Source organism: Agelaius tricolor, unplaced genomic scaffold, assembly GCF_023055355.1.
Source record: "Agelaius tricolor isolate 1412-34295 unplaced genomic scaffold, bAgeTri1.0.p SCAF_24, whole genome shotgun sequence".
NCBI classification, from domain to species: domain Eukaryota; kingdom Metazoa; phylum Chordata; class Aves; order Passeriformes; family Icteridae; genus Agelaius; species Agelaius tricolor.
This window is the reverse complement of record NW_027269284.1, coordinates 3,749,175-3,773,813: the sequence shown is the minus strand read 5'-3', so window position 1 is coordinate 3,773,813 and position 24,639 is coordinate 3,749,175. Positions and strand designations below refer to the sequence as shown.

Here is a 24,639-nt window from a genome sequence, read left to right as displayed (position 1 = left end):
TCTTTTACTGTCACAGATGTAGCTGTGCATCCAAAACATAAAATTATACAGTCATCTGCATATAAAATCTGCACATCAAACTGACCTTCAGAAGAGACAGTTCATTACTGAACTTGAATAATAAAATTGTCAATTTTATTCAAGACATAAAAGCAACTGTGTAATTTTTTTCTGCACATCTACTGGAACTGTTCCTCTAAAAGCCACACCAGCTGTAATCAACCACATGCAAAGCCCATAAAAAGGCAAAAGAAAAGCAAATATTAAAGTATCTGAAAGCAAACTCACCTCGTTTCCATGAAGTGCAAGATCTGCCTGGGCTTCACACACTTCTCCTCTCGGTAATATTCATGGGGCAAGAAATGGAATCTGATTTTGTAGAGGCGATGCTTGTTCAGCTTGTGCTTCACGTGCAGGGACTCCTCAATGTCCACTTTCTCCAAGACCTACAAAACATTCCCAGGTAGGGAATGTGTAACTCCTTTGATGAAGACATTTCATTTGTTTCCTGCAGTTCTGGTTTTCACAGGAAACCAGAATTACACAAGGCTAACTGGCAAACTTTTCTGGAGGCTCCTGGGCAAAAGGACTGTACCCTACTGCACTTTTTGTCTTCCCAACAATTAACTCAGACAATACTGGAAAAACCTCACCCCCCACCCAACTTCTTCACAAGAGATTACCCTTCTCAGGGGGCCTACAGGTTCATTTTAGAGCAGGACAGTATTCCAGCACACAACTAACCTGATTCTTGCTGCTTTTAACTCACAAGAGGTGGAAAAATAGAAGGGGGAGGGCATGGGGGAGAGCACAAGGAAGGAAGAACACAGAACACATCCTGGTGTAGTCAATCTCCACAGAGACATATGTTCTGCTTCTGTTGAGCACAGCTATTTGTGTGAGATTGGGAAGGGGGGGGACAGATAGAAAGGTATCTATTTGAGCTCTATGTCAAGCACAGCCAGATGAGCTTGTCTCAAAGACAAAACAGAATCCCTCCAATTCTACAGACAGAGGAAAAGGTGCCTGAGAAAAAGCCAAAGACTATGGCATAGCAAACTACTGATGAGCTCAAAGAGGAGAGTTTGTTTTGCTGACTCTCAAAGGATGCACTGAAAAGAAATCTCACCTCAGCCAAGCACACTCTTGTGAGAAGTTTCTTAAGCTGTTTCACCTTTTTGAGAGCTTTCTTGGTATTGAGCACAGGAACACTCATCATTGGTGTTTTAATGTTTGAGCTGGCCACCATCAGTATTTCCCTCAACCTTTAAACAAAGAATAATCATTCCAATTAAGCCTAAAAGCACTATGCAAATCAAGTAATTATCTAGGTTATTTCATTAGGCAGAATGCAGTAACTGGCAGTTCCACCAATGCCATGTGTGGTCACACTGCACTGCTCCTTTTCTCTGTTCTGATTCCCCCCAGGCACAGCAGCCCCACGGCCTCAACTGGATTATTCCCCCAGTTATGAGAAGAGAAGAGATGATAATAAATTGTTCCAAGAACAGAAGGACTAAGGAGATCTGTTTCCTACAGATGCATGATGGATGCTTCCTTGTATGTTCTTCCCCTCCTGTGCTTCTCTGAAGCAACACAATCCCCTCCCACCTAAGACATCCCACACTCCCACATGAGGCCAGGTCAGGACCCACATTATTCCAAATAAACTGATGATTTGCAATTTGCTTTGATGATCTGTACATCAGATTAGAGTAAGGGGCCGTCACAGATCTTTAGTATCTGGAAAAAGAACCAAAATAACTGGAAAATTGTAAAACTAAAGTATTCTGAGCAGGCAAAATCTGCAAGGGCACTGAAGGACTGTGCACCCTCAATATTCACACATATACCTGCCAGTGAACCTAGCACAATTATATACTTAAGTGCCTAAAATAAAGGGCCCATTGAGGACACAGCTTTCTCACCTTGGAATACCCAGTGTGACATTCATTTCACCTCTGCCAGCAAAGTGAAAGGTGTTCAGAGTCATCTGTGTTGAAGGTTCCCCAATGCTCTGAGCAGCAAGAAGCCCCACAGCTTCTCCTGGGTCACAGAGAGAACGCTGCCACTTTAAATACAACAGATCCTTTAATCTGGAGACAGCAAATGAGAGGTTTAGCTGCACATACAAAATAAAAAACTCAGAAAAGAATGAATCATTGCTCAGTTCAATGAAGTCACATCTTTGAGACAATTTCTCCTGGTAGCTTACAGATAAATATGCTCCAGAAACTGTAAAATTGTCTATCCCCATCTGATCTGACAAACACAGCCCATTAACACAGAACTGGGGCCTTGGCCAAATTGTATTTTAGTTCTGTGCCAAATCCCAGAATGTCAAAAGAGAGTCCATTTACTCCCACTTGCACTTGCTAACAGCCTTGCTAACTCCAAGGTGCATCAAGAGCATACTTTGTTTTTCAAGATCACTATAAAGTATTATTTTATATGCATGGGGACAGCAATACATTGCTGTGGTTCCAGAGAGGCTTTGCTAAAGCCCTCAGCAGCATGGAAAATTGAGGTGTGGAAGGAACAGATAACCAGAGCCTCTCCATTGCACACTAAGCACATTTAAGAACAATTTTGAAACCCCACTGCTTAGCTTCACAATGGCCACAACAGAAACAAGGCTTGGTAAAGACTGTTTTCAGTTTTAGCAAACTTGCTCCAAAAAGGTATTTTGGGTTTAGGCTCAGTGCAAAGAAGACACTCAGAGGTTTTTACCTATCAGAAGAAAGTGCTGTGTGCATGTAACTCCGTCTGTTCTCAGATTCCCATTTATTGATATAGCCTTCAACTCCCTTTTCAAATGTTTCTGAAACTGATGCAAAATAAGTATCTGGACGCCAAACGCCGAGGCTTGGGTCAGGACACTTATTTGTCTTCTTCAGGTACTTCCTTTGTTTCTTCTCATCAAGCTCATACCACATCTTCAACAACTGAAAATGAGAGGAGGTTTTTAAGCTGGCTGGTTTCTCCACAGTAAGACCACAAGCAATCAAGCAGCAGTGAAGGAGGAAAGGACAACCTGTGCAGAGTGTAAGGGTGTACACACACAAAAAGCAGCTCAGCTGCAAGTATGGTGTTCTCCTTTTTCTCATATTTAACACTTTTGAAGTCAATTTATTTCAAGATTCTTTACATGCCTAAAAATACCCAGCTTATTTAACTACTCCATAGTAACTACTCCAGAAAGCAGTGAAATAAGGCCTTAAAGAATGATTTTAACTGGGAGTGAAATCCAAAATTAGGAGTTACTATCAAAAAGTGTCAAGAGCAACACAAATTCAGCATAGCTCAGTCAATAAACCTCTGATTAGGAAAAACAGTTTTTGCAGTCAAACTCACACAGTTATCTCTCCACACCTTCAACCTGAAGTTTCATGCTAACTGCCCAAGTACCAGCAGGATAAATTAATTCCTTGTGACAGCAAGGCTGTGAAGCAGGACCTGTCTGAATTCTGTGTCCACACACCATCTTCATTAGAAGCCATGCCATAGAGACCAGTGCTGTGATGGACAAGAGGCTTAAGCAGGAGTATTTTTTTTGGAAAAACTAGGCAGGGCTGGCTCAGCTCTCTGATCTTTGGTATTCAAACAGGCTCTCATCCAGCCAGCAGACAGCTGTCCATACAAGAGAGATTTACTTTGTGTACATGAAAAAACCAAATAACCCACCAATAAACAAAAACAACTCCTCCAAACCATTCACAAACATGACCTAACAACACATTTATCTCAGTTTTTAGTCCCTTCCCTAGCACTAGGGCCCTCAGACTTGAATAAATCTCAGCTATCACCTACATAGTTGACAAGATTCCTTTAAAAAGCAACTTGTTTAGTCAGACTGTGAAACACTTGGGAATTCACAGAGCAATTAAAAGCTACTGAATTCTGTAACTTCTTTTGAAGGGTTTGGTCAGTTCAACTGCCTCTGTGTTACCTGTAAAGTAGCAGGATCTCTTCCATTCTTTATTTCACCTCCTGGAAGCTGTGCTTTCAAACTTGCCAATTTCTTTTGGGAAAACAACAGAAATCCTCCTTCTCTTTGCACAGAGTTTTGGTGTCTGGCTCGCCACTTTTTGATGGCTTTGAACTGCTGGTTAGCTTGGTGAGACTCCATCCTTGCTAAAGCTTCATCCAGATGGTTTGTCTTCTGGATTACCTGTAAGAAAGTAATTTCTATGATTATTCTTTTCTCTATCCCCACTGTACCAGAAAAGGCAAAGCAAACTGAGAAGGTCATTTGCTGTCATTGCTGTAAAGCAATTTTCAAATTTGGTTTTCAACCCAACTGAGACAAAACCTTTACAACTTTATGTTATTATCACCACTCTATAATAAGCAGTGGTGATACTGGTAAAAGTTAATCAAACTTGACAGACTGAAAAGTGAAGTCATCTTTGTTTAATTCAAGTGCAGAGTTAGAACAGACAGTTCTTGGTGCTCTGATGAAATTGAGATGCTTAAATCATGCTGCAGACTTCAGACTGCTTCCATATTTTGAATACAATGGCAAATAAAACTGTACATTAGTCTGAAAGTAACTGAGACAAACAAGTGTTGCCACTGGATCCCTGACAGATGTGCCAGATGTGAACCATGTGTTTCAGCCTCCCCTTCACCCCTCATAAATACTTAAGAGTAGGGTGTTCTACCTCATAGTTTTCTGCAATGAAAGGAAACTGCTCAGGTTGTAAGAACTGAGTTTTAGGGATATCAAGTCCATCTTCTCCATACAGAAACTGCACCACGCTGCCATCGCTGTCTCGTACAGTCAGGTCATACTGAACCACCAGTCCTTCCAAATGTTTTATGATACACCTATTCCAGAGGGGGAAAAATGGGAAAAAACACAAGAGAAGAAAAATGCTGTTAAGAGGCTACAAAGCAACAAGAATGATACAACTCTAACACAAAACCCACTGTTTTCATCAACATCTTAAGTGTACTTAAGGGCTGGTCAGGAATTCTGGAAGCCAAAATCTTACAGACACAACACTCATGTGAAATGCTAAATTTGTAAAGCTTTCAGCATGCTGCTCCCTCCAGCTTCCTTGGACTGACCTGACTTAAAATGAAACAGTAAATTGCTCTTCATTTCTGCTGTCATGCTTTAACAGTTTTTTGAAAGAAAGGGGCACCCCTCCTTTAGAACTCCTCACTACCCTCTGACACAATTAAAAAATTCCGTTTTCTTCAATAGATGCTGGAGGTGTTGCTTGACTAAAGACAAGAGCCTCTCAATGTGGCCAAGAAAAACTAGAGCTGCCTGGAACTTGTGCACCTATCTATATTTGTACCAAAAAAATGATTTCTGCAAAAGGAGAAGCTGCTGCTGTTATGTGCCAGAGGTGAATTTGAAATTATAATGTTCTAATTGATCTAGAAAATTGTACTTACAACAAACAGCATTCAGCACTGTGCTAGTTGATCTCTAGAAAATTGTACTTACAACAAACAGCATTCAGACTATTTTGTAAAAATCAAATACAGTGAAGTTAATCTAAGCAATGCAGGCACTTAGAGTCTACAGAACTTTCTCAGAAAAAAAGAGAAAAAATCAACCAACCAACAAAAGGAGCTTTTAAAGGCTCCAGTTGTAAAGCAGGCCCCTTACCTTTGCAGGTACCCAGAACGGCTGGTTTTGACAGCTGTATCCACAAGACCTTCCCTGCCAGCCATGCAGTGAAAGAAGAACTCCTAAACACAAGCACAATACCATCAGCATTCTGCTAAGAAGTGCATCAACACTGGCAATTTATGTTCTTCCTCAAAAGCTTCATATGAAACCAGGATGAACAAAGTCCATTTATCTATAATTGCAGATACCCTTTATTAAAATACCAAGACTTAAATGAACTTCAGTATCAACACAAGCAGTGTTAAACTTACAGAAGGTTTGATCCCAGTGAGAAATCTGCCAGTCACAAATCCTCCTGAGCTAGGGGAAAAGTCATAAGGCTGGAAACATGGCAGTGATTTGCCAGATGCCATCAGTGGGGGTCTTCGGCCTTCCAGCTCAATCTGGCCCAGCAAACAAGAAATCTAAATGTGGGCAGGAAAAAAGGAAACATCACTTTTCCATCCAGCTTTTTGTTCACATGAGCTTAGTGATTTTTCTTGAAAAATACAGTAAAAAAAGGTCAAATGTTCAGTAAATGCTCTGTAGCTCCATGTGGAGCTACAGAAATGTTCCAGATACTGAGGGGCAGAAAAGGCATGGAGATCTCACCTGGTTTTTAAAAATTATTCCAGTACCCTGACTCACCCTCAACATTACCTCAGTATCTCATTCTGTATACTTATTTTAACACAGAAATGTGAAACTAAAAATACTGTAGATATTTTTTAGGTCCCTACATTACTCTCACCACCTCTCAGCATTGTACTAAAAACAGAACAAAAACCTCAACCCAAAATGCTCTCTCTTTTGAGCTGTGGTCATTCTCTCCATTTTAGATGGCATTTTTATAGTGTCTCTAGCTTGGTGTCTGTGTTGCAAATGTAAAATGAAAATGTATCCTTCCACTTCTACCAAAACCAAAGATTATGTAGTTGCTATTCAGAAGTTGAAGAAGGAGAGGGTCAGCCTCCAACAGAGGCCAGGAGAAGTTATTTCTCCTACACTAGGTTTGTTTGTATAAACTGCAGCATTCCTTCTCAAAAGCAGTTCTGCTATTTCAATAAACCCTCATGCACTGAGGAGTGATTCAAAAATAGGTTATAATAAACACTGACTCTCTTCCATCACCCACTGAGGTCTTTATTACATTCTTCTAGCATTTTTCCATGCCAAAGTCCAGAATGAAAACCTTGCTCTGGTATCAGATATCCCCACAAGAGCTTCCCAACAGATTATATTCTAGGACACACCACAGCAGCACACAGAGCTGCTAAGCATTTTCTGGTTATTGCATTACCTGCATTGTGTTTACAGTGGATCCTTTGGCTCCTGACTGTACCATCAACTGCAAATTGTTCTCTGGAAAGCTCCTGTGGAGACCAAGGGGCATGCAAACCTACAGAATTGTGGGGGAGTGAAGGGAACAAAACCAAACATTATTCATAAAACAATAAACCCAAGAAATTCCTGTGGAAGGCTTTAACAAAGTGAAACAATGAGTAATCACAAACATTCCTATTTATAATTTCAATTTGTCTTCTCACTCAGGGAGGACAAGGCTGAGGAGGAGAGGCAGCATCTGGAGCCCCAGGCTGGGGTCAGATGGAAAGCTTCAGCCTGCAGAAGAGTCAGGCTCTGCCCATCCACATTAATTAACTTAATAAGAAAGTGAAACAAGATTAGTATGCACAGATTACTCAATGCCAACCTTGTTGACTTCATTGTTGTAATTGTTCACTTCCTCCTTAAATTTCATATCAACCATGTTAAAATCCCTCTGGTCTTTGGAGAGATGGGCATCCTGCCACTTCCCTTGGACCTCCTCACATGATGCTGTTTCTGGCAAATTAAGAGCAGCTCTAACAGCCTGAAAGTAAAATATAGGAATTTTTAGGTGTTAAGCAGGCATGATTGAATAAGGCAGTATTTCAAAAATTTTGCATTATGGGAGAAAAAATAAATCTGCAAAACAGACTTACTTCAATACCACTCTGCCTTGACCTTTCAATGATTTTTTTTCTTTTGTGGTCTGCATCACGTTTAACCAAAATATCTTCAATCCCTGTTAAAGAGGAGAGACAGAACTGAAAAAAAATCAAGGAAGGAACCACATTTGGTGTCAGGGATTTTGAGTGAAGAGCTGGGAAAGAAAGTCACAACTGAAGTTATAATGATGGTTAGACTCAGTTAGGGCCTGCAGTTTGACAAGAAAAAAAATTGAATCATTTCTGGATAGAGAAGCTGTAAGCCATAGAAGAAAAAAAAAGAGCAACATCAACTAAGCAGTAAGAGTGCAAAATCAACTCCCTAATTTAAGGAGTCTTAACCTCAACAGTCTCTAAAAAATCTTTGTTGGTGCATTTGCACAAACTAATGCTTTATGGACCAGCCACATCAAACTGCTTTTTTCCTTCCATCCACATCAAACTTCCTATTAGTTGAACTTTTCACAATCTGGCATTTCTTAGCTTTTTAAAAAAAGATAAATTAAAAATACAGATCCTTGAGATGACAGGACCAGGGAACAGATTCAACACTGGAACCTGAACTCCTGTGAGCTGTTTGTGAGGAGTCCTGCCACAGACACTAAAATGGTCACTAAAATGTTTGTGTCCAAACATCAAATCCCAAACTCCTGCTCCAGTCTCACTTCTCTTCTGATGTTTTAACTGCCCAGGGGTCCCAGGCTAGTTATCTTTTCCTATCTAGCCTTTTTGCACCCAGGCTCTCAGGAGTCCTGTAATCAGTCACCTTCCTCACTCCAAAAGATACCCCTGTGTTGGTCCCTCACTACTGCTGACTGTGTCTCCATAACTCTTATATAAAAGTTTGAAAACCTGTAATAAAAGCTTTTCAAACTCATTGACTAAAAGTTTTACAGTAAAATGTGATGTGCAAGGCTTGATCACCAAGCCCTTGAAGTTCTTTCATCTTGTTCTGTCAGCTGTTCTGCTTTCTAAGCAATAATTACTTTTCAGAGAAGCAAAACATGAGGTTTTGATCTAAACAAAATTTCCACACAGGACATATTAACTGTGTACACTTTGGCTAGGCAGGACAGAAAAGAGAAATGGTTGGATTATACCTTCTTTTTATACTTAGAAGGCCATCTAGATCAAAAACAAAAAACAAGAGCAAAAAAAGGCTGGCAGGCAGCTTTCCCACTCAAGGGCAGTCTTGCAGAATTCCACTCACAGAATTAGCATGTATTATGCCCAGTTTAGACCTCAGGAGGTGCTGCAGGCACTCACCCATGGTGAAGCCCCTGTAGAGCTGCAGGTAAGCAGTGAAGAGGCGCCCCAGGCACGTCAGCACCTTGCCACTGGTTTCACCCCCATAGATCTCATAGCAGCAGTGCACCAGCCCATAGGCAGAGCTGCCAAAGTGAGCTTTGTCCAGGACTCCACACAGTAACTCCCCATCTCTGATAATAACCTGAAAAACAAAACACAGTTTTGAATCAGGAAAACAGAAATTTTAATGGTAGTATGACCTCAACAGGTTTTCCATGCAATCTATGTGAAAATTGGTTTAAATTGGTTTTTGCAAGTTTAAAAAGCTTACATGTTGGTGAATGGGTAAATGTGGTCAGATTATCTGTACTTTCAGAATTTGTAGCAGAAATGAAACTTCTAACACCACCTGCATTTTTCCACCTATAAAGTCTGACAATGAAGACACATGGTCTAACAAAACCAGGTGGAATCTACCTAAGTCAGGACCACAGAGAATTTTTCCTGACTCCCCGGCCTAACCTTCAATCAGCCACTTCTGGCAGCAGCTGTTGCCAAATATCTGCTTCTAACTTTGCCATCTGCTCCCTTCCCATTCCTTTACTGTACACACAGTTTTAATAGAACACAGCCCAGCCCAACCCCCAGAGTTGTTGCATACCTGAGATTCACACATTGAATCAAGATTCACACATCCTTTTGCAGGTCCCTTTACCCAGGCTCTCCCACCAATTTTTGCTTTCCCAGTCAAATTCAGTGGAGCATGGTTGTCTGGAATGATGTTTATTAACAATGTGGAAACAACCTATAAAGAAGCAGGATGAGGGGCAGGAATTATTTTTTTTTTGTATAATCGCTTCTCAACATTAAAAAAATCTGGCATGAATGAGAAAAGCAACATCCTGCATGTATTCTTTCCACTGACAGCAAAGTTTTGAAAGCTTGGAAGTCTCACAAGGCAGGAATATCCTCCTGCTACTCTACCCTCTGAAGGAACAGTGAGCTGAGATGTGTAATTATTCAGAAATATAAAACAGCAAAGATTTTTCCAATACTTAGATATATTAAAATTATTAAAAAAAACCAAACCTGTCTGTTGGGTTTTACAGCTCAGAAACCCACACCAAAACCTACATGGTGTTAATGGGATCTGGCCTTCAAACACCCTTGGCACCTTGGCAGCACTGGTTTATTATTAGCATTCTGCTTACTTTAAAACCACCAGCATTCTTTAACCCAGTAAATGATAAACTACCTGCTTTCCTGTCCATAATCGTTGTGGCTTCATAATGGCTGGAGGAAAGGTTTTAATTCTCCCTTTTTTGTCTGTGAGCCCTCGGTACACCAGCTCCATGTACTGCTCTCTGGTGAAAAAGCAGCCCCGCAGCGTCATGCTGACTCCAGAAACCATGTGGTCCTGGATCAAGCCAGGAAGTGGCTTTCCATCCTAAAGAGGGAACAAGAAAAAGGTGGTGGTGGTGGGGGTTAATAAGTTGTGTGCCTGCAGCTCCCAGAATTATTGCCCCTGGATATAACACTTAAGTAATTTGTAAAGAACTCATTACAGCATAACTCTCTACTGAATCTCTTCTGAAAGGAACAAGATTGGATGGGCTGGGCCTTCTTTAGAGGAACAGAACCACAAGTGGAGAAAGAACACAGAAATAAAAAACAATCCCATTTATCATCAGACAAAACAAACAAAAGCAATTCCATCTAGAAATAAACTTATCTGGCAGCTGTACTTGCCTTTGGCACCAGGTACTGTTTATCAGTGATGGCCAAGGTGTAGGCCTCTGCCCTGCCCAGCTCACTCTGTGGGAAGTGGGCATTCATTTCATCGCCGTCGAAGTCAGCGTTGTAAGCCTTGCAGTTGGCGTAGTGCAGCCTGAGCACCTTCTCAGCGGGCAGGATGCGGGCGCGGTGCGCCTGGATGGACGGCCGGTGCAGCGTGGGCTGCCGGTTCAGCAGCAGCACGTCGCCGTTCCTGATGTGCCGACACACCTGCCACAGACATTGGGGTGCTGCCAATGCCAATCAGCGCCTCAGAAGGGACTGACTGAGCTTTAAACACACACACAGATCACAGAATCGCAGAATCACAGAATCATGAGCTTGGAAGAGAGCTCTGATGTTGCAGTGCGGTTTCCTGTTTGACCCGTCCCAGCCCCCTCAGGTGCGCCAACTTTTCACCCTCCTTTTGCCCTCCTGCCTAAGAGCTGTCCATCAATCTTAACATTCCAGCAAGGCATCGAATGGTTGGCAGAATTTCAAAAGATGCCCCCAGGTCTGGGCTCATTGGCCTGTATATCCCCTGGGCCTTCCCCTCCTCACACCTGGCTGGCCCTCACCTGTCCCTCCCCTCCCCCTGTTCCCGGGGCTTAAAAGGACACGAGACCATGCAGTCAGTGTGTCTGTCTGTCTGAGAGCTGTTACCACATTCAGAAGTCTACCACGCTGAAATAAAACTCTGGATTTAAGCTCTACGGCAGAACCCGCTTCTTTTCTCTTCACCGTCGTCTGAACCTTTTCCACCAAAGGTAAACTGAGTTCCTATTTTGCCTGGATTTGTTCTGAGTGCCCAGCCAGCCAAAGGTATCCCTGAGTGAAAACACCACAGCTGCAGCCTTTGGTCCAGCAGCGAGGCCAGACGAAGCCAGGCAGGACACGCCCGGAAACATTCGGGGTCTAATATTTAATACTCTAAGATCGAGTCCAACCTATGCCCTCACACCTCAACCAGACTATAGCACCAAGTGCCATGTCCAGTCTTTTTTAAACACATCCAGAGATGGGGATTCTACCACCTACCCTGGGAAGAGAATTCCAGTACTTTATTATTATTTTGGTAAATTTTTTTTTTCCTAATATCCAACCTATACCTTTCCTGACGTAGCTTGGGATCATGTCCTCCAAAACATCTTCTTTCTGGTATTCATGCTTTGTGTAAAACTCAGAGAGAATCAAGACTGTTTGCCCCTGAATGCCCCCTGCTCTCCACCAAACCACCACTCCCCATTAACTCCCCCAAACCACAGTGATCAAATCAATCAGCTCTTCATCCAAAGCCCACTGGGCTGAATTGATACCTCCCACAAAATACCCAGCCCTGGACACCCTAGACTAAGGTAGTAATAGCTGGACTGCTATTAACAGCTTTCAGTAAGTGAAGCAGAGACCAAGAATCTCTTAATTTCAGCTCTGAGTACAACACAGTATATCCTTATATAGAACAGAGTCTCTCAGAACAGTCTCATTTTAATTTTTCTTTTAGTAACATCCAAATATCCACTTAAGCGATTATCAACAAGAGCATTGTAAGTTGTCTGTACAATCTAAATGCTGTTATGTTTAACTCTGTGACAGGTTCTGAAAGAACTGACATCACAGAAATACTCAGAATTAAATTTTAAATCTCTGCTAAGCCTTTATGACAAGGTAATACATAACAATGTGAAAACACTAAAAAACACCAAAACTTTTGCCCTAGTAGCTAAACAGTGCTTTTCCAACTCTTGTAAGGGATGGAGATACAGTTAAGAAGTTTCAAAGCTTGATTAAACTGTAGCACAGAGGAGAAACAACTGACATAGAATCATTAGGTTGGAAAAGACCTCTTAGATCATGGAGCCCAACTAAGCCAGCACTGCCAAGGCCACCACTGAGAATAATCTCCATCTTGGCACAATGAATGCCACACACTGTGCATTAGAAGAAAGTAAAAGAAGGAAAAACGGGGTTTAGAATTTGAAAAAGTACCCTGTTTTTATTCCTACCCCCTGAACCAGAGATGGAGGAGGGCTCTGCCCATACTCACGATCTTCAGGCCTGTCTGGGGTGCCCCTGAGGAGGGGGTGAGGAGCTGCTTGGCGATGGCCTCGCGCTGGGTCAGGCTGGTGGCGCTCAGCACCGTGCGAGACCCGTCCTCGTTGATGACCATGGAGGCCCCGGGGTGCACCTTGGGGCCATTGATGACAGCCTGCCTCAGCTCTTTGACATTCCAGGGAGTGACTGGCTGAGGGTAGGTCAGTTTGGTGGCAAATACCTAGACAGGAAGGAAAAGAGGAGAGAAGTAACATGTTGTTCAATTTTGGCTTAAGATCTAAAAAACACTGATAAAACAGCATCAAAAAATAAGTAGTAAATGTAAGAATAAAGTACTTAGTAAATTAAAGAATAAAGTACTAATAAAGCTCTTGAATGCATTTCCTCCTCAGTCTACTCTAGTGCCAAATAAACACAATTCTGTTTTAAAATCCTCTACCATACAAATAGAAACAACGTCCCTTTTACAATTTTCTACTTTGGTATGAAACTCAATTAGCAATTAAAAAAAGCAATCATGGATTTAGATTCTGCAAATAAGCCAACAAATACAGAGAAAAAGCACATTATCATCAAGTTCACTATTTTCTGCAAAGACGAGATAATGAAAAACTCAAATTCAGGCTTGGTGTCATCTCGGTGTAGCTAAAAATCCTTAAGGATTGTTGAAGTTGGTGACATTACCACAGCCTTCTCCTAAGGCTGCAATGTGGAAACCCAGAGCACCAGGAATATTTCTCTGTCTGCTCTGGGGTGCCCTGACCTCCAGGGGAGCACTGACTTTCACCCTCATCCATGGAGAAAGTTTCCCAGACTTCAAGATAGACTGGAATCCACAAAAGTGTGAAATAGATTATAAAGAGTAGTGTAGGGGTATCACTTGGTGGGAAATTGAAGTTTTGGGATTTTTAGTATGCTGTGGATGGAAGCAAGATGGAGGGCACAGGGTGTCATCCTGGGTTTGTTCTTCATGCTTCTTCCTTCTTCATGGGTTTGGGTGGCATTTTGTAATTGGGCAGAAAAGTCTGCATTGTGGGCTCTGTGGGATCAGTTATTGGGTTAAAAGGGAAAATAATCCAGGTGTCAGCTCTTAATTGGATAGTTTAGTCTTAAAAGACCCTGTAACAAAAGATTGTTGGTCATTTTGTGCCTTGCTAATGAAAAGCTGCAGAACTCACAGTAGAGAGACTGTTTTACTGATAAGAAATAATAAACACCTGAGTCTGAACATGAAACTACCATCTCAAGTGCCTTCAATCCAGACCCAGAGAAACCAACAACTGGTACCCTTGGCACTGCAATACCTCAAAAATATCTTATACAAAGACCATAGGAGGAACAGGATCTACTTTTGAACAGACTTACTTCAATTCCTAATCCCACAAAGCAAGTACAGCTTTTTCTTTTTTTTTTTAAACTCCTCTTTCTCAGATATGGTGTTCTCATTTTGTAACAGTAAAAATCTCCTGGTCTCCAGTGCTCCCTCCTTGTAAACACTGGGCAGGAAACAGCTCAGACGAGTCAGAAACCCTCTAGATTTTAAACTGCTGCCAAATTGCCAGCAGTGAGGACTCAGTCCTTTGTTGATGCTCACCATGGGGATGCCAATCTCGTTGGTCCCAATGTACATGTCGGGACAAATGACGGAGCGAGCAGCGAAATCCACGCGCTTCCCCATCATGTGCTTGCGGAACAGCCCTTCCTTCTTCTCCAACAGCTTGGGAAACAGAAGGGGACAATTAGGACCTGCAAGCATGTGTCACCCTGCTCTTTTAAGTTCTTCTAAGCCTTCTCATGTTTACATTTTTGTAATGGAGTTTTTCGCACACTTTTCATGTAAATAATGATTGTTTTGCATTCCTTTCTGAAGGAGGAGAGAATTGATGGACTGTTGGTTTGACCAGTGTGGTTGGAGAGGTGGCAATTTCATCCTCCAATCCATGGTCACTTTTGAAAGTCTATCAATATTGGAGTTTGGAAATAAACTGCCCTCTTTTTACCTTGGACATCTCTGCTTGTGCGTGTTGTTCATTTTGTGTCCTATTGCGACAAGTATGGAAAACCATATGGATTCTTTCAATGGTGAGTGGCATGAAAATGCCCATGTACTAACCACAAATAGTTCACTTTTTTCTTACATTATCAGCTTCTCTTTTTTAATCAAGACTCCAGCTGTTACCCACCTGACGAATACCAGGGTATTTGTCTGTTATCAGCTTGTCCATGTCACTATCAAACACAATGTTGACATGGCTCTGGAGGCGTATCCAGGCGTTGTACAGCTTGTCTGCAATGCTCTGTCCTGGAATTGTTGTCAGCACAGAACGGTCCAGAGGTTCACTATCCTCTCCTGTCTCCTGCAGAAACAGAACTTAGAAACTTGGACATAACAAAAAAATATCTTCTACTTATTAGGCTGAAGTTTTAGTATTAATTATGGTATTAAATACAGCAAAAGAAACATTCACCACTATTTTGCACTGGTAGTCAGTCCATGTTAGGAATCACTGTAACTAGAAAATCCTATTTTTAGATTAAAATAATGTAAATCCAAGAGATTTTATCACTTACATCACTCTGTTTTCAGTCTAAAAGCCACTAAATCAGTCACATCCAAACTTCATTGACCGCCAGTCAACTGTTTTAAGAACAGATCTCCATCTAGTGTACATTGTGAGTAACTAACAGTGCTTTACACTGCAGATGTAAATCAAGCTCCCCTGAAACTGAGCCCAGTGTCAAAGACCCCTCAATGATACAACTGATGAACAAATATGGAACGAGGCAAGCTGACATACACTATTATTTACCTAAACAACTATGTGAACTGTCAGAAGCAGACAAATATTGTTACTAACTATATTATTTGTGAAGTTTTACGTCCTACTTAGACATCAACTGTCAAAAAATAAACACAATCACAACTGGTTCCACTAGGCTTAGAAACTGAAGTGACTTTTCACCCCCCTCTTCATGTGCTGAAACACTGGCCAAGTTTTATTCTGAACTGTTTGTGCTGTACATATTTAATTCTCCAGAAACAAGAGCCCATTATGTCTCACATACATTAATCTAATACCAAAAATCCACGGCTAAAAGAATTTGAGCAGTATGTTCTTTCCCTTTGCACCAGGTAGAAAGGAGCAGAGGGAAAAAACCAAACAAGGTATGGAACATCTCCATCAGCAGACATTCCAACAGCTCAGGCAAGAACTGCTACAGGAACAGCTTAAACAGGAACCTTCCTGAACTCGACCCACCCAGCCAAAAAAAGCAAAGAATAAGACAACCAGCAACTCTTACTGTTTGAAATTCTTCTGTAATCTTTATTGGCTGACACTGTTCTTTGGCCATGAAAACCAAGAGCTTCCTTATCAGCTGAGCATCTTTCATCACAGCCTGCAGGTTCACAGTCTGCCCGTTTGTGAACAGGCGATCTCCGAGGCGATTTACAGGACGGTACCTACGGCAAATCAGAATCACCTCAGGGGATCAAAGCCACTCAAAAGCACCATGAAAAACCTCAAACTTTCTAAGCTAAATCTTCAGTGCATGGAAAATAATCCAAGCTCACAGTGGGCATTTAAAAATTCATATATTCTACTGGGACAGTCATAAAAGAGGAGTAAGTCTTAACAAGAAATTCTATCAGTACTGTGCAGTTACAATATTCTATATTCATTTAAACTACTAATATATAAATACTAAAATACTAAATACTAAATATAAATACACTAAATATATACTATATATTTAATACATTATAAGTATATGTTATATTAATTATACTTAAAATATATTTTATATACTTATAATATACTAAGCATATACTAAATACTAAAATATATTTTAAAATATAAAATACTAAAATATATCTTTTCCATAATTAGTATTTCAGTCTTCTAACGAACTCACTTGAAGTTACAATAGAACTTATCAACTACTAGTATCATTTTTATTATTTAAACACTCTATTGACACTTAAGCAGACCAGTGTCTGTATTACAGGAGTTTGGATCTCCAACTCCTGCAAAGGGTGCACTAAATCCTGTGATTTCTACAAGATTTTGGGAGGATAAATTTTACCTTGAAGGTGGAACCACAAGCAGATCTAGAAAAAACATATCTGGACTGAATTCTGAACTCCCATGGGGATCCATGCCAGGGAAGAGATAACGCAGAAAGAAACCTAAAAAGAGACAAAATAAATAAAATATCATTCTCATTGCTATTGTTTGGGAATCCAAACCCCCAGATGCATTTGGTCAACCAAGTCAAAAGAATCTGCTAAGTTAACACTATTGAGCCTGTTTAAAATAAAAATATTCAGACACAGTTTAGAAAGAATTGCCACTCTTTTTTTTTTTTGTCACATACAAGGTATTTTAGGAATGACTCTGGACAGAAATATAGATTATAGCAAATGGAGAAAGCAGAACTAGAGGAAGAAAGGTTCCAGCAGCTGACTGTGACCAATTCACAAAAGTGCTTTGGTTTCTCCTGGCAAGTGCAGACAGATTCAGAGTACAGGCAACCCAAAAAAGAGGCTGATAAATCCATTCTCAGTCTGTGACCAGTGTAACTGTGGGACAGCACCACAGGAAATCACAGTCTCTGCAAACAACTGTTGTGATTTGTGAGGAGCCACAATTTGAGAATAAATGATCAAAGTGTTAATTGAATCCAGGTCTCTGCATTCACTGGCTGCCAGTCCTCCTGTCACAAAACTTATTTTGCAGCCAGAAGCCCCTAAGGCAAAAGGCAAATATTTGACAAGGAGTTCATACTGGAAGATTTGCAGATTTGTCCAGTAAATGGTACAGAAAATAAAGTCATGTTGCTCTTCACAACCATTACCTTCATTCTTCCACAGAGCCAGGATGTATTCCTTGGCAGTCATTGGTGTCAGGTATCCTCTCTTCCCTAACTGGCTTTCATCAATACCTAAAAAGTAAAAAATAAAATAAAAATAAAATATTCATTAAAAAAAATCTCAAGACATTACTGTGAAAGTTTTTTTTGTTTTTTTTTTTTTTTTTGCTTACAGTCTTACATTACTGTTTCCAGCTCAGAGAATGAATGGAAATACAAAATATACATACAAAATATACTGGCTGATATCTACATCAAAATTATCATTTAAATGTTTGCTTTGGGAATATGATTAAGTAAAATTAAGTAAAAATGAAACCATTTCTGTGACTAGTGAATATGAATATAAGTAACAGAAATAAGACTCTAACATCTAAAGTTTATGCTTTTTTTCACTTAGAGTGTTCAAAAGATCTCATCCCTGACCAAAACACAAGTCAAGTCTCAGCCTGCAGCTGGGGAAGCTTTCAGTGGGGTTCAGGTGGATATCAAGGTTTCCATGAAATACTCAACTGAAGGAGACAATAGCACCATCCCTATTATAGGTGAGAGTCTGGGCTACCTCTGCTTTGGAGAGGAAGGAAAACACATGGTTTTGCTACTAAAAAGCAAAAAGATCAATTATTTTCAAAACAAAGCCAGAGATTTTGGCTCTCAACTTCTACAACTCGAAGAAAAGCAATCCTCCCACAGCCTCAGACAGTTTGCTACTCCTCTTCTGGCTTAGGTCCTGAAATGCAGATTTTTGCACACTGAAAGTTCAATTCTCCATTCACCCAGAAAACCTTTCCATCCCTCAAACAAAAATGCATCCATGCCAAGGTTAAAGGTACTCCTTTTTGGGACTTGACCATGCACAGGCTATGCACAATGCACCTAACTGTGTGATCCATCCCAGCCCAATCCATCCCATTTTGCTTCTTCAGCCACAGCTCCAGAGATTTAATATAGCATTTAAATCATAGAGTAGCAAACAAAATAAATTCTCTATGGAAACCTTTCCTAAGAGCTAAATCACACACATAAATGTCTGCTTCAATTCTGTCTCATTGTGTAAAGGATCAAGGATACGAGAAGGAAAAGGAGGTTCAAATTTATTCAAATTAATTAATCCTGGAAAGTGCCACCTACTTTCTATTTTGTCTTTTACTCTTTAAGAGGAAATTCACTCACAAGAATTAGGATTGTATGATTTTCTTTCTGAAGTTGGTCATCTTTCTCCTAATTTTATCTGTAGTTGCTCTGTTTAAAAAATCCCGCAGAAAATCAACTACCTGCCAAAAATGAAGTGCCCCAAAACCACCCTAAAGTTGACAAAGATTATGCTGTTGTACTTTTTTTCCTGACACAGAAAGCTGCAAAAGCACAACAGGCTCTCAAACAGAAATTTAATGGAATTTTTCTCTCTGACTCCTGAGCTTACTGGTTTAGTTATAATCAGTATTTTTTATAAATGAGTTCCAAGTGCACAGCCACTGCTAAGAATCTGTGCCCCTTAAATGCAGGGGGAAAGTGCAAACATATTTGAGTAAAAGACAAATATTTCACCTGCTGTTTCATCCAGAATGCCTTCCTGTCCTGATTTATGGTACATTGTAGAAGGATAGGTGACTGTCAGCTTGCTGTTGTGCTCCTTTCGTACCAGTGATCTCCTGGATCTTAAAGAGAAAAAAAACCCAAACAGGACAGGTAGATCAAGGTTAATATAAACACAGCATTTAACTAGAAACCAGCTTCCTCATGTAGTTAAACTTACTTGCAGTTTGGGCATTTCTTTGAAGCCATGTGTGCTTTCCAGAACTGGGATACCAGTTTATTTCTACACTCACAAACATTTTTGACCTGGTAAAGAAAAAAAACCCCAAACTTAAAAATAATGAATATAATAAAAATAAATTAAAATACGTTATATGAAGAATTCACTAAACAGTACACAAATAACATTATAACCTGAATATTATCAGTATCAATGCACACACATCCATGTATTGATTATTTCATGCCTTGATCTATAGTGTTCTTTCATCACCTTCCCATTTGCTGGAGGGACACATCCCTCCATGCTCCTTTTTCAATTTATTCCATTAAGTCTTTAATTTTCAAGTCAGTACTGTAATTTAAAGTTTTCTTTAATGATGATTTAGGTAAGTATAAAAATGACAAAACCACTTCTTTTGGCAGCCCATGAATGTATGATTTACATAGTGCTCAAAGTGCTTAAGCTTAGTTTTAAAACAAGTGATCAAGGAATTAAAACTGGCTTATAAACAAATCTCCTGAATGATCTTAGATTATAAGTATCTTCATCACTCACCTTTACTAACCATGCACGTTAAACTACATTTAAATGGAAATTAGAATCCAATTACACAAGTCTTCCTAAAAATGTCAGTGTAATTAATTCTGCAAGTTTACTAGATGCATGAGTTCTCAAAATGTGCTCTACAGCTCAAAAGTCAGAGCATCAGACAGAGAAGTATCAACATCTGTAGGTGGTGTACTGACAGCAGTAACAGATTTTAATACAGTATTTAGACCATCAAAACATTTCTCTACACAGACATTTCCCTGTTTTCCAGAATTTCAACAGTTATACTAACGGGAAATAAAATCCTTTTTAAGTTTAATTTCACACATTTCCCTCAAAAAGCCCTCTAAACATAACACAGTTCAGAACTGGACAAAATCCAGCACCTACAAAGACAGGCTTTGCCTGCACATCACTCTTTAAGAGGATAAAGCCCAGGATTTCAGGAGAAGCACTGCCTGTACTTACATTTGAGCACCCATCTCTTGTTTGAGAGCTCTGTAACATTTCCTGCATGTGGCAATTCAAGTCTTCCTCAATTTCAAAATTCAGCACCTACACAAATCCTACACCTACATATTTTGCACATCACTCTTTTAAGAGGACAAAGCCCAGGATTTCAGGAGAAGCACTGCCTGTACTTACATTTGAGCACCGATCTCTTGTTTGAGAGCTCTGTAACATTTCCTGCACGTGGCGATTCAGCTCCTCCTCGATTTCTGAGCCTGTTGCATCTGCACACTGCTCTATAAACTGCAAGGAACACAAGAAGAGAAATTAGCAGAGAGCTTTAGAGCTGTGAGACCATCCAAAAAAGGGATGGAGCATCACACAGTACTTGCCCTGTTGAGAATGATTTCGAGGTCATGGACAGCATGGAGCAGCCCTTTCTGCAGCACCTTCATCTGGCTCAGCAGCAGGTGAACCACGGCTCGGGGACACGTCAGCATGTGGCAATTCAAACAGGACCCTCTGATCAGAAGGTACAATTTCTGCAAAGGAAAGGGGGGAAAAAAGGTTATCCTGGCAGATTTACTAGCTTGCACAGTAAGCAAGTAAATGCAATTGTTTGGATTTAAAGAGAGTGCTACTATGTCACCATCATACTTTGGGAAAAATCCCTTCGCCAGGATTTCTTCTCCTGGGAAGCTGAAAAGCCTCAGAGAAAAAGGAAAACAATATTTTCTCTTGTGTTTTGCTGCTCTGGAATGTGGTTTGGAGATTGTTTATGCAACAGGTGCATGTTTGATTGGTTTCATGTGAATTGTTTTAACTTAATGACCAATCACAGTCAGGCTGTGTCGGACTCTGAGGAGAGGGTCACGAGTTTTTAATTAGTATCTTGTTAAGCCTTCTGTCTGTATCCTTTCTCTGTTCTTTAGTATAGTTTAGCATAGCATTCTATAATATAATATCATATCATATTAGCCTTCTAAGAAGATGCAGTCAGATTCATCTTTCCTCCCCACGACGAGGGACCCCGAAAATACTACACTACTATAATTGGGTAATTAGATTAATGGTTAATTTTAATCATAAAGAATTTGCTTGAGAAAAAAATATTCCAACCAAACTCATATGCAAAGCATGCTCTGTAGATAAACTCTCAGCAGGCTGTGTACTATCGATGCAGGGTGACCCCAAGGTAGGGAATAATGTGCATTGACTCCATGATTCAGAAGGCTGAACAAATGCTTTATTAAGCTATACTATATTACACTAATACTATATTAAATTACATATTAAAGAGACACTATACTACAGAATGCTAAATAAAAACTTGTCACTGTCTGAGACAGTCAGGACACAGCTTTGACCCAACTGGCCAAGGAACCAAAACAACTTTCACCGGTGTCTGTCACCATGACATTTTATGAAAAATCCCTTTGCCAGGATTTCTTCTCCTGGGAAAATGAGAAGCCTCAGCTTCTCCATGTTTTGCTCCTCTGGAATGTGGCCTGGAGAGTGTTTATCAAAACATGTGAATTGTTTTTAATTAATGGCCAATCACAGCCAGCTGTGTCAGATTCTCTGAGTCTGTCACGGGTTTTTATTATTCATAATAAAAATACGAATATTTTTATTCACAGCCCTCTGATGTCTCCTTTCCCTTTTTTTAGTATAGTGTTAGTATGCAATTTCTTATACTATAATATCACGAAATAATAACTCAGACTTCTAAGAACAGGGAGTCAAATTCTTATCTCTCACCTCATCCTGGGGACGTCAATTAACAAATCACTTTGAGTAATCAATCTCTATAACACATTCCACATGTGCAAAACAACAAGAGCAGTAAACAGAGATAAGAATTCTTTTCTCTTCTTCTCTGAGCTTCTCACTGTCTTCCCCAGGAAAAATCCTGAGAGAGAGCTGTGTCTGCTGCTCTCTGTGAAGAGAGCTGTGGCTACAGCCTACATAGACGACACATGAAGCACTTGTGGTATCTACAGCAGCTCTGGGACCCAGGCTGTTCTTAGACAGCACCTGACTACAGCTCCTGACAGCTCACACCACAGAGGACAATGCAGAACCCAAATCCCCACACTTGTAAAATGAAACATCCTGGTCTCAATCCTACAAGGTTCTTCACACTATCACCTTCTCCTCAAGGTCTGGGAAATTATAAGTGAGTTTTTTTTATTTAACACAGCTTTGTGTTATTATTTATCACAGTTCTCTCATTCCCTCTGTGGCCTGAAGGCTGGGAATTACTGCTGCAGGATTTTAATCCTTGGTCAATACAGTTATTTGACTTAAAGCTGAAACAAGGCTAAAAGGGGGTACCTCATCTACCTCTGGTCACTTGAAAGTGAAGTTTTGACTCTCAGTTAGTAGCCTGTGCAAAAGGCAGCTACTGTAAGTGGTGGGATCAGCACCTCAGGAGGAAAATTCATCCCAGCTCAGGGGATGTTAAAAACTGGAAGTGTAGACAGCTGTTCACGTGCAGTAGTTGTTTAAAGGAAATGATCATTTTTACTGTGCCATTCCTTTAATTAAAACATGACATTCTGCAGTCAGTCACATACTTCAGGATGAATATCCCCCCCTCACCTACCTGTCAACATTGAGTAAAACAACAGCTACAACAAAATGCATACTTTTCAAAAGGTCTGTTTGGATTGAACTATCATGACACAACAAAGCTTTTCTACTGCATCTGCTGGTATTACACTTAAAAGAGAAAACAGATCTTGGCACCTTTACTGGGGGAAAACTTTACTGTTTTCAAGGACTGCAACCACATGACATCCTGGGCACCACCAGCCCCCTCCCCAGCAGTAATTCAGTACATATATAATACATACATCGAAGAACAGGGGGTTGTAGACAGGCAGAGGCAGCTCTATGTGGCCAAAGTGTCCAGGGCAGTTGCTGAAGTTCTGCATGCAGGTTGCACACACCTCCCTGGAGTCCGGGGGTCCCAGGGCCAGGTCGTAGAGCCCATTCATGGCCGGATTGCCCACATTGTCCAGGTACTGAGGGTTGGTGATGGGCTTCACACTCAGCTTCCTGAAGTTGAGAAAGGAAAAAGTGAAAATCAACGGCAGAAAGGTTGAATGGTACAACTAGTGTCAGAACCCAGGACATCCCTCTGGCTGTCCTGAGCAGCCAGGACCCCTGCTCAGAGACCCTGGCACAGAGCCCAAGATGCTTGTGGTTTTGATTATGACCCGTGGAGCAAGTTACCAACCTTAGATGAAGCAAGCCACGACAGTTTAAGTAGAATGATAGTGAATTTATCACTGGGTGAAAAAATAGATTTTGGGGTTTTTAGAATGGGGGTTCAGGGGGCAAGATAGAGGAATCTGGGCGTGTCCAGCCTTTCTCCTTCTTCTTCTTGACCTCTATCTTCTATCTTCTGCTGTGATGTTGGCACTTTTAGATTGGTTTAGTGTAGAAGCTCACTGTCTAACATAGGTGACAGGTATTGGAAAGTAATTGTAAACATTGTATACATAGTTTTCAGTATAAAGACATAACACCGCCCCAGAGTGGCTCAGACTGTCTTGCTGAACGGACCTCATCTGGACAGAAGAAAATATTTTATAGATAAGGAACAATAAACAACCTTGAGACCGAGAAATGAAGAGCTCTGATTCCTTCTTCAAGCACCGGGCTGGACGAAGAGACTTTCCAACTTTTCTCGGGTTCACTCTGACCAGCGAGAGATCCCGAGACAAACTAGCACGGACATTTAGTAGCTGTGTGATTTTCTCCATTAATGAAAGTATCTTTCTGAGAACATTTTGCGAATGCAATAAGAATCTGTGTATCACTGATTTCATTATACAATGAGCAAAATCATTCAGATCGCAGCACATATTTATTTTACATGAATAGCCACTCTACTAAGAAATCACAAAATATTGTCAGCGTGTCCCCTCGAGCGGTGCGAGATTTTGTATAAAATTCGGCTGCCGCCATCCCGGCGGCTGGGCCACGGCCCAACCGGACTACATGTCCCAGCATGCCGCGCGCCACAGCCCTCCACAGCCCTCCGGAGCCCTACCGCGGGGCACGCTGGGACTCGTAGTACCCAGCAGCACCCGCACAGCTCGGGCAGCGCACACATGGAGCCTCACCTGATCTCCTCGGCCGTGTACATCCCGAAGGACACCCCAACCAGCCGCCGCCACGGCACCACTTTGGGCGGCTTCATGGCGAACGAGCAACTCTTCCCCGGCCGACAGCGGCTCCCGCTCTCCCGCTGGAAGCGCTGCGCCACGGGCAGCACCACGCGGTCCGGCCTGCGGGGGGAGGCGGGG

General features: G+C 41.0%; 1 protein-coding gene across 3 annotated transcripts in view; it reads right to left on the bottom strand.

The window, feature by feature from the left end:
• Positions 1 to 24,637, bottom strand: part of POLR1A (RNA polymerase I subunit A) — a 33,545-nt gene extending 8,908 nt beyond the window's left edge. The window contains exons 1-27 of one of the 3 annotated variants that reach the window (XM_071447403.1): positions 24,457 to 24,637; positions 23,179 to 23,383; positions 20,713 to 20,862; positions 20,516 to 20,623; positions 19,319 to 19,404; positions 19,111 to 19,220; positions 17,548 to 17,634; positions 16,777 to 16,879; positions 15,988 to 16,153; positions 14,874 to 15,035; positions 14,285 to 14,407; positions 12,683 to 12,910; positions 10,615 to 10,869; positions 10,121 to 10,312; positions 9,527 to 9,670; positions 8,884 to 9,067; positions 7,612 to 7,694; positions 7,341 to 7,499; positions 6,930 to 7,028; positions 5,902 to 6,054; positions 5,627 to 5,709; positions 4,665 to 4,830; positions 3,950 to 4,171; positions 2,731 to 2,945; positions 1,929 to 2,096; positions 1,130 to 1,265; positions 289 to 446 (exon numbers count right to left, since the gene is read on the bottom strand). In XM_071447403.1, the coding sequence (XP_071303504.1) occupies positions 289 to 446; positions 1,130 to 1,265; positions 1,929 to 2,096; positions 2,731 to 2,945; positions 3,950 to 4,171; positions 4,665 to 4,830; positions 5,627 to 5,709; positions 5,902 to 6,054; positions 6,930 to 7,028; positions 7,341 to 7,499; positions 7,612 to 7,694; positions 8,884 to 9,067; positions 9,527 to 9,670; positions 10,121 to 10,312; positions 10,615 to 10,869; positions 12,683 to 12,910; positions 14,285 to 14,407; positions 14,874 to 15,035; positions 15,988 to 16,153; positions 16,777 to 16,879; positions 17,548 to 17,634; positions 19,111 to 19,220; positions 19,319 to 19,404; positions 20,516 to 20,623; positions 20,713 to 20,862; positions 23,179 to 23,383; positions 24,457 to 24,533 (4,022 nt within the window). In that variant the 5' untranslated portion in view covers positions 24,534 to 24,637. Of the gene's footprint in view, positions 1 to 288; positions 447 to 1,129; positions 1,266 to 1,928; positions 2,097 to 2,730; positions 2,946 to 3,949; positions 4,172 to 4,664; positions 4,831 to 5,626; positions 5,710 to 5,901; positions 6,055 to 6,929; positions 7,029 to 7,340; positions 7,500 to 7,611; positions 7,695 to 8,883; positions 9,068 to 9,526; positions 9,671 to 10,120; positions 10,313 to 10,614; positions 10,870 to 12,682; positions 12,911 to 14,284; positions 14,408 to 14,873; positions 15,048 to 15,987; positions 16,154 to 16,776; positions 16,880 to 17,547; positions 17,635 to 19,110; positions 19,221 to 19,318; positions 19,405 to 20,515; positions 20,624 to 20,712; positions 20,863 to 23,178; positions 23,384 to 24,456 lie in introns of all 3 variants that reach the window. The other 2 variants (XM_071447401.1, XM_071447402.1) reach the window with 2 other exon arrangements.
• Between the last annotated feature and the right edge of the window lie 2 nt (positions 24,638 to 24,639).